This window comes from Brachycentrus maculatus, unplaced genomic scaffold (genome assembly GCF_059751285.1).
Source record: "Brachycentrus maculatus isolate JH-2025_06_01 unplaced genomic scaffold, ASM5975128v1 h1tg000166l, whole genome shotgun sequence".
NCBI lineage: Eukaryota > Metazoa > Arthropoda > Insecta > Trichoptera > Brachycentridae > Brachycentrus > Brachycentrus maculatus.
Genome location: NW_028280919.1, coordinates 799,201 through 812,452, shown reverse-complemented (window position 1 = coordinate 812,452; position 13,252 = coordinate 799,201). Strand labels below are relative to the sequence as shown.

Below are 13,252 nucleotides of genomic sequence, written 5' to 3'. Positions count from 1 at the left end.
AGTGTGGGCTAGTTAGGAATTTCTCAGCATTTGCTCATTGCTGGGAGAAAACTATGTAAAACTCCTCAGGAGAAGCTGGCCTGTTGACTGGCATCAACAGACCTTCCATTCCACTAGAAGAGGGTTTAGTATTTTGTACCCTAGCTTGGTTTATGGTACCAATGTAGTTCACTATTTTTATCGTGTATTTATTTTTATACAAGGGTAATAATAATAATAATAATTTGAATAATTTGTATAGCGCCATTTTCGTAAAATACATCAAGGATGATGATGATAATGATACACAAAAAATGGATATAATAAAACGCCGTCAGTCGGTCTCAGGACATCGAGTAAGCTGCAGCGGGGAAAAGATGAGCCGACAAATTGTAACGCCTTCCTCTCGATCCTCATGGGTCAAGATGTTGGGCAGGACGCCTCCCTGAGCGATGGTCACGCTGGAGAGCAGCTTGTTGAGCTCCTCGTCATTGTGGAAGGCCAACTTCGAGCTTCCATACTAGCACAGTTCAAACGTGATTTCGCTTTTATCCTCTTTTAAACAACTTATCAAGTATGCAGTATATTAGCAGGTTTTATGGTGTATATGGAAAACAAGCCAAATGGCTCGCATGGTTATGTGATGGTTATGTTTCAAATGGTTATGTTTAATATGGTTATGTTTAATATGGTTATGTTAATCATATGGTTATGTTAATTCCAGGGTTTCAACTCCGTAGAGGATGAAGATCCTGACTCTGTGGAGAACAGCACGGTGAGCACCATAAACGACGCTGTGGTCGCGCACTTTGTGGCCCACTCGGAGCCGATCATCGCGCTGAAGTTTGACGCCAGCGGCATGATCCTGATCACCGCCGACAAGCGCGGCCACGACTTCCACGTGTTCCGGATACACCCTCACCCGAGCGGGCCCACTCTCGCCGCCGTGCACCACCTCTACATCCTGCATCGCGGAGATACAACAGCCAAAGTGCAGGTAATGATTTGAGAATTTGAGCTTTAGATCACCACCGCAGAACTTTGGATGCCCATCTATCCATTCCCTGTCTTTGTAGACTATTGGGGTCAGCTCTCCTCGTCCCCAGGTTATAGGTCCTTCTATCATGGACAACGTCACCTAGGCCATGACTTCGAATCATGTTAACTTTCTGTAGCATTTATGAATTCTTTGGTTTTCCTATAGATGTCTTTCCATGAAGATCCACGCCGATTGCCTGGTTCACAATATGATCAGGTTCTCTGTGTCTTATGTGCCTTCTGCCTCTCCTCTACCGTACTATTGATGCCTGTTACAGCCAGGCTTTCACGAATGCGTGAATTATTTATTTTGTCACTAAGGGACACTCCAGATGACCATCTGAGTATTCGCGTTTCAGCAGTTTGTTGCCCTGGAAAATAATGAATAATGAATCACTGCGTACTACATAATGTATTACATATTTCTCGGCTAATCCGAACAGCCTTAATTAGTTTGGACTTCTGGGCTACCCCTGTATATAAAAAAAACCCATAGCCTTGGTGTTTGAAATAGTGCTAGACTAATTGTATATTGCGCAGATAAAATATGTTCCCTTTTGATTTTAGGACATATCCATATCGCTGGACTGCCGCTGGTGCGCGGTGAGCACACTGCGTGGAACGACGCACGTGTTCCCTATCACTCCGTACGGGGGCCCCGCGGGCGTGCGCACGCACGCCACGCCGCACGTTGTCAACCGCCTCTCTCGCTTCCATCGCTCGGCGGGGCTGGCTGCTGATGGACGGTCCAATAGCCCCGTAAGTACAACATATATGACGACTTGATTTTTTTTACTTGGATGAATTTTCTCATACACGTGTATATAAAAAGAAAAATTAAGTAATATTTTAACCTTTCCGGGAAAATAATAATTGATGCCTGACTTTCTCTGGGGAGTAAGTTCTTTTGGCATGAATTTTTTTTCACGAAATCTATGTATTATGAAGATAGAACTTATATAAAAATAATAAATAAATAAATAAAAGTCACCATTTCTAGGTTTTATTTTATGACAAAATTACATACAAATATCCACTGATGTCATTGCTACATAAGTTGCATCATATCAACTGACAGATGGACTTTGACGTTCATTAACCAAATATCCACTGATATCATTGCTACACAAGTTGCATCATATCAACTGACAGACGGAATTTGACGTTCATTAACCAAATATCCACTGATGTCATTGCTACACAAGTTGCATCATATCAACTGACAGACAGAATTTGACGTTCATTAACCAAATATCCACTGATGTCATTGCTACACAAGTTGCATCTTCCAACTGACAGACGGACTTTGATATTCATTAACCAAATATCCACTGATGTCATTGCTACACAAGTTACATCATACCAACTGACATTTGACATTCATTAAAATTGATATTCCTTCGAGAAAGATTCACACTGATATTATTTACGTCCATACTCCCGGAAAGGTTAAAAAAAATCAATTACAATTTCCCATTCCAAGAAACTCCGTTTTAGGACAGTTTTACCATAACTACAGACTTTTTAATGAAAAAATCAGTATATCATTCATATTTTTTTTAATTTCTCATTTATTTTTCAAATCCTTCATCTCATTAAAGATGAAGAAGAATATGGAAGTCTGGGCATTTACGGGGCTGACAAAATGCCCAGACTTCCATATTCTTCTTCATCTATGATGAGATGTCAAAAAAATGAAGAAAATAACTCCTGTAATTGGAGATACAAGTATTTGGACACACTCAAAATGTTGTAAAAAATGTATATCATTCATATTGAAAAATCTTTTGGGATAATTTAAAAACTTTATGTAATACTGTACTTGTACTGGAAATGTCAATAATATGGGACGGTGTAAAGCGAGCTTGTGTGGGTGAACGGATGATAATGTTCTAGGTGGGAGAGAATCTGGTGAACTCTGCGTGGTACCCCAACCCGCGGCTGCCCCCCTTCCCTGCCCCCACCACCCAGGGCCCCCTCGCCCAGCTGCGGCCCCTGCCCCCCGCCGGCACCATACCCACCAACACCATCACCAGAAATAGTTCAGGTAAATATCTACTTACATTCAACAAGTCATTTCTGATGAATCAATTGAAAAAGTAAAAAAACTATGAAAGCTGGCTGAATGCTGTCGAAATGTGAGCTCTCAGACTAAGCCCTTGGTGTATCTTGATTGATTGGACATTCATCATTATCAACCTGTGGAAGCGTTGCTAGCCCGTTGGCACTGATCACGGGCCCACAAGTTCACTATCTCCTCAGAGGTTGCGATTGATTATTATATGAAATCATAAAAAGAATAAATGCTCAACTTGGAAATCCGCGTTTATTTTGTACAAAACATTTTTGGTTACAATTAAACTTGAAATTTACAGATTTTTTACTCTACACTGATATCCACAAAAATATATTAATAAAATGTTACAAAAATTTTGGTTACGAGACACAGGTGTAGGATGTATCGACAGTCACATTGCAGCTTCGGTGGCGAAAAAGAGGACGTACTCTGCTCGCTTTGGTTTATAAAGACTTGGTGACGTCACACTGTATGTTCGTAAACGCGCGGGGCGTTCACCACAGACCCTTTGTTTATTTGTACAAAACAAGCAGAAATTCACAAATTGACCGTTGCAGGACGCCAGCGGTTGTCGTCTCTCTCGGAGGAGAGCCAGCTGCCCCTGGCGGTGTGCTCGCGCTGGGGGGGCATACGTCCCCCTGCCGGGGGGGCTCCCCGAGGCGCAGCTCCGGGAGCGCGCCCTGCCCCGGGGGCCACGCAGGCTCTGTACGTCATGTCGGCCTATGGGTATCTGGTGCAGTACTACATTCACCCCAAGCACATAGCAGGTATGACAAATTATTTACTTATTTTTGTTTATTGTATGTGTATGGCGCGTTCCGTACTGTTTTTTTTTATCTATCAGCGAGTGCACTACATACATAAGAACAATTCTTTATAATTTTTAAGCCAGGATATACGTCTTTACGAAAACTAGTTACTAGTCCTGGTTCCAACCCTAATATATGGAAGTAGAGCTTGGATTTGCCAAAAAAACAGAAAAGTAGACTGAATGCAGTCGAAACGTGATCCTCAATTGATACCTCGGTTCATCGATTTGCCAAATGTGCGGCAAAACGATGTACGATAGATCTTCGAATTTTGAAATAAGAAATGAATGCTGAGATAATCATTATCAATAAAATTTAGAAAAGTGTCTTTGGACATGTTGAAGGAATGAGTTAGGAAAGAAAGTTAAACAAATTTATGAGGCGAATATGGTTTGGAAAAGGAGCAGAGGAATACCGATAAAACTCGGCATAATGCAGTATTGATAGTAGTCAGGTCAGGAGTCTAAATGATCGGCAGGTATGTATGAAAAGTTTCATGAGTGCGGAAGAAGCGAAGATTGTTTACAAAGACAGACTGGTGTGGCATTCTATTCTCTCTGCCCACCCCTGCAAAGAGGCAGCATGATGGTTAGCTAGTTAGTTAAGTATTTAGAAATAACCTTTCCCTCCTGGTGATATGTATTCACTGCAACTCGACTTTAGAAATGAGAATATGCATAAAAAGTATATTGGTACCGGCTCAGAATTTTTGTATTCCTCCGTAATATAATTATATATTACATAAAAGTATTCAAAAAATCGGGGACAAAATCACCAATATACAAACGTTTCTCAGTGTGTGCGTGCATGCTGTGCTTTGCGTACGCGGCTTGATTCTGCTTTTTTTAGTAGCGCGCAAGTCGTCCTTCGGGTTGGTCGTGCTGAAAAATACTGCTTGCAATGTATTTTTTTCTCGTTTTCAGATACTTACCAGAGCTAATATTACAAAATTGTTACATTTCATCTCCAAGTATGATCAAGAAAAGCAACATCTAGGAATATTCACGTTTTTCCGGTTTTTAAATCATATTTTCATATGGTGTACAAAACACATATCACCATTGCACGGGGTAGTTTTTAGCAACGTAAGGGAAAGGTTAATTAGAAATTAAAATTCTGCGGTATTCTATTTATTTATTCATGTTTTCTGCGCAGGTATACCAAAGGAAAAGGTGTGCGATGACACCTGTATAGAGCTGGAGGTAGAAGCGCGGGCGCAGTGGACATTACTCCGCCCCTCTACATCGCATGATATCCTGGCGCCACTTCTGCCAAATAATATCCTGATCAAACCTACCAAGCCTATTAAGGTAATAATTATCAGTCATTGTTTTATGTTCCACCAACTATTGGTACATTGGCCACCGCTGTAGTGTAATGGTCAGCACGCTCGGCTACCGTTCTGGAGGTCTGGGTTCGATTCCCAGGGGGGTTGAATAAATTTAAGTTTTTTTTTAAATTCAATATTACTCTCGAATGGTACCTGAAGCGGAGGGCTGATCACCTTTCCTTCATGTGGTAACGATCAAGATAACACTGTGTTTATGTTATGTAGTGCCCTATGCACCATTGGAGTGTGGATAAGGGTTGAAGGTAGGAATTGGCACATTCTTTCTTCTGCGTCTTAGTCCTCATTACTAAGGGTTGTGACCCTTGTGCAAGTAATGACACCATTCTCCAGTTATCCCTTGACTATGCTGCACATAGTGCTCCTACCACCGAGGTGCCTGCTGCTGCCTTAACTTGATCAGTCCACCGTGTGGGGGATTTTACTCTCCCTCTCTTCCCCTCCAGGCTATCAATCACAATCAGTTGTTCCTGGCTATCCTCATTGCTACGCGCAATGTGTCCAAAGAACTGAAAAATCCGTCGTGTACAGACATCGGTCAGAGCACATTAGGAGACCCATTACATTAATAAATAATGAATTTGGCTTTGGTGTTGCAAGAAGAATAAATTTGTTTCAACTGTTATTTATAATATGGCGGTGTTTACAAATTTTTATCTAGCCTTTGAATGAATGTATGAACAATTTGTATTTTTTTTTCTTCAGAATTCATGCGACAAGAGTTCCCTGGATGTTGAGGACAGATGGTTGAGTCAAGTAGAAATAATGACCCATGCCGGGCCCCACCGAAGACTCTGGATGGGACCTCAATTTGTTTTCAAAACCTACAATGCCACCAGCGGGTAGGTTCAATATTTTATCGGCACCTATCTACCTACTATTTTGTCAAGTACTCACTTATTTATTACACTGCCAACATTCTCATAAATAAGTTTTCAAATTAAGAATTATATTGCTGCTAATGAGTGAGTTATAAAGATGGTCTGGTAAATAATTACAGTGATTCCTACTGTGATTTTGTCAAGTACTCATTTATTTACTACGCTGCCAACATTCTCATATATAAGTTTTCAAATTAAGAATTATATTGCTGCCAATGAGTGAGTTATATTAATGGCCTGATAAATAATTACAGTGATACCTACTTTGATTTTGTCAAGTACTCATTTATTTATTACACTGCCAACATTCTCTTATATATGTTTTCAAATTAAGAATCGTATTGCTGCTACTGAATGAGTTATGTAGACAGTCGGGTAAATAATTACAAAGATTTTAATTTAAGTAGGTTTTTTTTTGTATATATGTATTTCTTTCACTGGCAATGTTTCAATTTTGTTCTTTTTTTGAAATTCTAATTATAGATGATAGCTTTTGTTTCTATTGTATTTTTTTTCTGGGAATAAATCGAAGATTGCACTTTTTATTCAACTTCTTTTCGATCTTAAGGATTTCTTCAAAAGATTTGATGCAAATATGAGTGGTAAAAATTAGATTTTGATATTCTTCAAACCTTTAGGCATTGAGTAGTAACATAATACAGATCACACTCAATATGTAAAATATGTCCATGTAAAATGAATATCCATGTAAAATAAGTGTAATAAAATGGTTTGTGTAAAACATGATTGGTGGTAGTAGGTACTGAGAGGAGCAGGGCCATATACTGCTTTAGTTAGTTCTGATAATAGTTCATTTGAAGTGTTTAAGATAAACTAGCTTGAGTGCGAGTATGCTGCCCTACGTACCCTAGCCATTTCTGCCATTCTCTTTTTCCTATCTACTATTACTGTACTTTAATTAAAATGTCAATAATATATTCCAGTACATCGCTATCTCTCCTGGACACTGACGCTGTGGAAGTAGGAACTGGTCCTGCTGTGGCGCGTTCCAACCCTGTAAATATGCCGGGAGCGCGACCCATTGTTCCTGTTCTCATTGAATCCGGATCTGCCAGTGAGAAACATTGCGTTATATATTTAAACAAACGTTATATATTTAAACTCTCATACATATATATACAATTCAGTTCAACCTTTTTTGTGCATTAAAAAAAATTGTGCATTTAATGTTAAATCAAACACTGATTTTTTGAGTAACATTTGAAAATGTCATAACTAGGCGAAACAATCGTGTCGGGTTGTAGTCCCGTGGTTAGTGTTGCGGACTCTGAAGTCAGAGTTTCTCGGTTCGAACCGACTCTACTGCAATTTGATACCTATTTCTAATAATGAGCCGCTTAGGCTCACAGAAATAGTATGAAATTAATCACATTCTCCTGTATGACTACAATATGTACATAATTATCAAATGCCGTTGCCAGTGGTCCACAGGCGTAAAAAATACCCATCCGAAATGTGTTTATAATTGATGCTGTAAATGACATGTATTAAATACCGATATCAGATATGAGGAAAAAATATTTCTTTACCCCTCTTTCAGGGCTGCCTTTCAAAGTATGATAGCATGTGGTATAAACAGTTTTGACATAAATAAACCGGTATTCCAGGTTCTTTGGAGCACTCCCCTCGTCTGTCGGACGCTTTCCGCAAGCAGTCGTCCCTCCTCACCTCGGATGGGAACGAGGCCGGCGGGAGGGGCGGGGGCGGGGGCGGAGCCACGGAGGGCAGACTCAAGGAGGACCTAGCTGAGGCCATGAAGGAGACGGAACAAGGTCAGGGGCTTTACTTTTATTATCTTATTCGTTGAAATGGTGCTTTGGATATGTTTGAATCTTTTGAGATCGTGAATACTGGATTTGACTCCGGAGAGATTGTATCGAGATGTATCATAGATGTCCAACCAATATTAAAATAAATGTACACATACATATATGTTTTATCATACTAAGCGTCTCTTAGTATGAGTTAACGCCCAATATACAATAATTCTCTAAACCCGGGTAACATTTGACGTAATTGAACATTTTTCTTAAGATGCCGTTTTTATATTGAAAAAAAAAACAGTTTTTATTCATAATAAATATACGGTTTTGAAAAGAAAACAGTTATTAAAAGGTAAGGAATTAAAAAAAAAAAATTCAGTACATATTCTTTAAAAAATGTAAAATTTCAATATATACTCTAAAAAATTAAGCGTGAAGAGATGTCTAGCCCTCAGCGCAGCCGCAAACGCGTTGTAATTTGAACGCTCAAAATCTCGGTCTTAATAATTCAGGAGAACGTTGCATACGTACATAAAAACGTTTCAGCTATTTCCATTGCGAATATCTCCAGAGATATTGCATCCACCTGGATGGATCTTAGAATTGATTGAGTATTCTGTGATCTCTTTAAATGCTTGACCTTCGAACGTAAAGTCTATTCAAAAAATATTTCTAACCGATTCCTCACACCTTTTAATTTTACCTCATGCATTTAAAATGGTAATTTCTGGCATTTAAAAAAAACTCAATGTACCTTTTCAATATGGCAACTGATTATTCTAATAATTTGTAATATTTTACGAGATTTCTAATGACAATAGTGTAGTGGGGTACAGGGTTTGATTTTGAACTGGGTCAACGTAAAAATAAGATATTAGCTATAATATTTTTTGCGTTGTTTTGGACTGGTGCTCGAAATGTAAGGCTGATCACTATGCTATCATGAAATTAACAATCTAGACAGCACAGCATCAATATGATGCAGTACTCTAGAAGAAAATCACAATACGGCTGACAGATTATGATCTGTTTGAAAAGTTAAAAAAAAAAAAATCGTTTTTTCAATGGTAAGTTGATTCTGCTTCTTAAGGAATAAATGGTCTGTGGTGCCAAGTTCTGACGGAAGCGAGGGACATATATAACCTTATTGCAATTCTATTGTTCTTTACTTTAACACATCTTTTTTCCCACGAACAATACTCTAGCTATTGAGAAAAAAATGGTCCTGGCATATGGTATGCGTACAATATGGTCCTTGTGGCATATGGTATGTGTACAGTATGGTCTATGTGGCTTATGGTATGTGTACAATATGGTCCATTTGGCATATGGTATGTCTACAATATCGTCCAAGTGGCATATGGTTGTGTACAGAACGTTCCGTGTGGCACGTGAAATATGTACATTCAACACACGGGACATTTATGCGTGCATTGACAATTAATTGAATTGTAAGAAGCATTGCAGCGCAGTATTTTCTTAGATATTTATTTTATTTTTGTTTATTAATCTATCATTAAAGAAACTTTGCTTAAAAAAAAAATCAAATGCAATTAGAAGCTATCATTTTTTAAACTCTTTCTTTGGGCTGAGTATTGTTTTGCTTTCTTTACTATTGCATGTTTATTCTCCTTACCAATAGCTTGACCCGCTAACCGGCTTATTCCGTCTGTGACAATTGTTGATGTGCGACAAAATACTGTCGATCAACATTTGTCTCGAGCTAGTTAAGTCATCGATGTCACCTTTATTTTTCCATTGTCCTTTGCCTTTCCTGAATCTTAACTCTGGAAATGTTTTTCTTTTAAGAAATAACGAGCGGTATCCGATCATTAAGCCGAATGTTTGACTCTCGTAGGGGAAACAGTCGGGCATGAACCTTCTGTAAGCTTGCACATGGCAAATAACGATCATTTAATCCCTTCCCGTGCGAGGGTGGTGTCTGGTGTGGGAAGAATGAGCCAAAGGCATTCATTACTAACTTTTCTATTTTTTTAGTGTTTTTATTTTCCATAATGTAGTATATTTCGCACACTGTATAAATAATATTTTAGCACCGGTTTGTATTTCTATAATTTTTTCATCGCTCGGAGCTTCGCCAGCTCTTACGAGATATTCTTTTTTTGTAAAACCGTCAGCGGTTGTTTTTAAAGATTCAAAACGGCAAAAGCGAAATTGAGAATGTTAGTATTGATTCGCCTTTGGGTTGTTCTGTCCAGGTTGCGAGTGGACAACGGAGGACAGGCGCGCGGAAGGGCGCGTGCGGCGCATCGTTAACCCCCTCGGGGCCGTCGTGTCGGGCGCCTCCTCTAGCCCCTCCAGCCCCCCCCCCAGCCCGCCCGACGAGGAGTCGCACATCCTGTCCAACGAGGACGAGGCGCTGTTCCGGCCCGTGGTGAGCGCCCCGCGCAGTCTGCCAGCGCCGCGCGCGCCGCCCACGCGCCCCCTGTCCAGCGCCCGGCGCCTGCCCGCCGGCTGGGCCCGCCCGGACCCCGCCGCGCCCCCCCCGCCCGCCGCGCCCGCAGCCCTCACCGACCGCGTCCTCATCCCCGCCAGCCTCGCCCCACGCGACCCTCCTCCGCTCCTCCAGCCCGCCACGCCCGCCACGCCCGCCACACCCGTTACGCACGCCACGCCCGCCACCCTGAGCGACCATCCCGTCGAACCCATAAAAAAAAAGAGCAAGGAAAAGAAATTTGCCAAAACCAAAACCTCCGGCCGTTCCGATCAGAAGCAAGTTACTCAGGATGATTTGAAATGCAACGCCGATAAGAAAAAGGTCGACCCGGATGACTCTGCGTACGACGTCCGTAAGAATATTTTCAATGCCGAAATATCCGACGTTCGAGTGTGTCCGACTTATTTGGACGAAATATCCAAAGCGGTGGACAATCTAGAAATTTTCAACGATGAATTTGCGGAAAATAACTTGACTCATTTTTCCAGCTACGATTGGGCAAAATCATCCAAATCTTCCGAGACCTCTTGCGACGCGACGCTCAATTTTATCATGGATGAGATTTGTTCCGACGAAATAGAGAAAGAAATCGAACCGATAAGAGAACAAATACCTCAAATAAAAAAGAAAATGGATAATTGCGAAATTCTGAAAACGGATGCAAAATGGAATGTGAATCCCGAAGAAAATTCGGCCTGGGAAATGTTGACTCGCGTACGTCGTGCGCAAACTGAAGAGGAAGCTGAAAGTCTCCGCGTTTCCGATATTGACACGTTAGCTACGAACTGTGTCATTCCCGAAGTTAAAGATATTGTCAATGTAGATAATATTAAACCGAAGAAACGAAAGACAAAATTGGTGAAACCTAAACCTCTATCGGCTTTTAAAACCGACATAACAGAGTTTATTCAAAATGCGAATAAAGTGCCGATCGAGGAAGATATAGATTTTTTTATCCCTGAAGAAGAAGCCCCGAAGCTCAGTTGGAGCGCTGTAGCGTCCTCTAAAAACAGAAAAAGTGTAGAAAAGGAAGTTGTAGAGGCGCAGCCTCCCGCTAAAGAAAGACGTGCGGATTCCGCTTCCCGAGATGGTGAGAATTCTCTCGCCTCTAAGTTGTCTACAGTGTGCAATAAGAAAAACATAGTCGTAGCTTTGTGCGAAACTCCCCAATCTGAACTATGTTTTGTAGACGAGCATCACTCTTTCTTCCTGGAACCCCCGCCTCTGGAGCCGCTAGACTTGGTGTTGGACGACAGGAAGATTGAGGAAATGCACGACAATCTCCTGGACTACTCCGAACGTTCCGTGGACCCGGTTATCGCCGCGTCTGGCACATATTCCGACAGGAGTTTCTTGCTGACCAAAGGCGACGCTTCTAGGAATATGGACGATTTCATCGGAGCGTCGGAGTATCTGCCTTCCGAGCATTATGAAGAAGAGCTGGAGGATGTAGGATTGGAAAGTAGCAAACGTTCTCGGACTAAGGTCATGGAGAAGTCGTCGGATGAAGAGAACAACTCCCCCTCCTCGTCGCAGACGGAGAGCGACGACTGCTCCAACATGGTGAGCTCCAAGATGGAGTACACAATGGATGGGGAATCTTGCGCGGTCGCCGATGAGCCGCTCGCCGTCGCTCCGCCCTCCGCTAATAAATCTAATAAAAAGAAACCAAAGCGTAAACGAAGATAAAATGACTATCCCATTCATATTTTTGAGTTTAGACGTAACATATTTTGACATTATCCATCAGCACTGTAATTTCTAAATTTTAATTAAGATTATCGATGAAAGAGTTTATATTTATACGGAACGAGATATCTTAAATGAAGCTTAAATACCCGGCATTATGTTTGATTGTCTATTCGAGTCATATTAATTGAATTGATCTCATACTGTAAATATGTTTGGCATAATCGCGGACCTATCATTATTTATTTGTGACTAGATCTTTGTAAAGGACTATGTGAATAATATTTTTCTTGTATTGTTGGTTCTCTCAATTAATTTATTATTAGGATATCGTAATGTGTTGTAAGCTATTTGTACCTAGAGGGATATCCGTGCATGTCTCGCAAGTTGCCGAGTGGACTGTCTGGAGTCTGCGTGAGGTACTTACCTACACTGCAGGTGGTAGTAGGTGGGTACCTCACTGCGGAAACTCCACAGTGGACTCTTTTACAACATGTGAGATACGATTTGGAAGGAAACAGGAATTCTTCAATAATTCAATATGTAATTAGCGCGTAATTGGTCCGATTCCACTACTATTCTCTTAGTGTTAAACTCGGGATTTTCTGCAGATCTAAAGTTTCAGATTTTCTGTCACTTTTGTGCGGGATGATTTTGCAGCTGATTAAGAAATCAATCAAAAAAGTTAAACACCCGTTATTTAATCAAAAATCAACATTAATGGATTGTAGGAGAATCGCCCTGAATGAGTGTTGAGAAAAACAAGGATATCACCTTTTCATTTGTATTATTTTTATTATATAATCTTAAGCTAACATAGGATGTATTATCTTCTGGGATTATTTTTTTTGTTGGTTTATTAATAATAAAAAGTAACAATTCATAATGAGCATTCGGTAGGAGCACCCATTATATTTGGTAACAAAATACAATTATTCGATACTTCGCTACATTATTGAATTATTTAAGAAGTAATTAGTTAATTTTGCAGAGCAGCGTTTAACATGTGTTCATAATTAAATAGTATTATTTGAAATTCAACTGGCCGGGAGATGTTTTTATTTCTGGCTAGAGTAGTTTATTTATTGTGTGACAATGTGAGAATGGAATGTGTGTGCGCTGAGAGCTGAGAGCTGAGAGTGTTGCGTTACCTGTACATAGAATAGGATAAGAAGAGATAAGAGTTGTT

The 13,252-nt window shown here is 40.4% G+C and overlaps 1 protein-coding gene across 1 annotated transcript in view; it reads left to right on the top strand.

Moving 5' to 3' along the window:
• The window catches only part of LOC148308415 (breast carcinoma-amplified sequence 3 homolog), a 27,509-nt gene extending 14,257 nt beyond the window's left edge, over positions 1–13,252 (top strand). Inside the window, exons 6-14 of the mRNA XM_088261682.1 lie at positions 704–976; positions 1,585–1,776; positions 2,914–3,064; positions 3,652–3,861; positions 5,059–5,213; positions 5,957–6,093; positions 7,077–7,207; positions 7,761–7,925; positions 10,136–13,252. Coding sequence (XP_088117808.1) covers positions 704–976; positions 1,585–1,776; positions 2,914–3,064; positions 3,652–3,861; positions 5,059–5,213; positions 5,957–6,093; positions 7,077–7,207; positions 7,761–7,925; positions 10,136–12,063 — 3,342 coding nt within the window. The 3' untranslated portion in view covers positions 12,064–13,252. The remainder of the gene's footprint in view (positions 1–703; positions 977–1,584; positions 1,777–2,913; positions 3,065–3,651; positions 3,862–5,058; positions 5,214–5,956; positions 6,094–7,076; positions 7,208–7,760; positions 7,926–10,135) is intronic.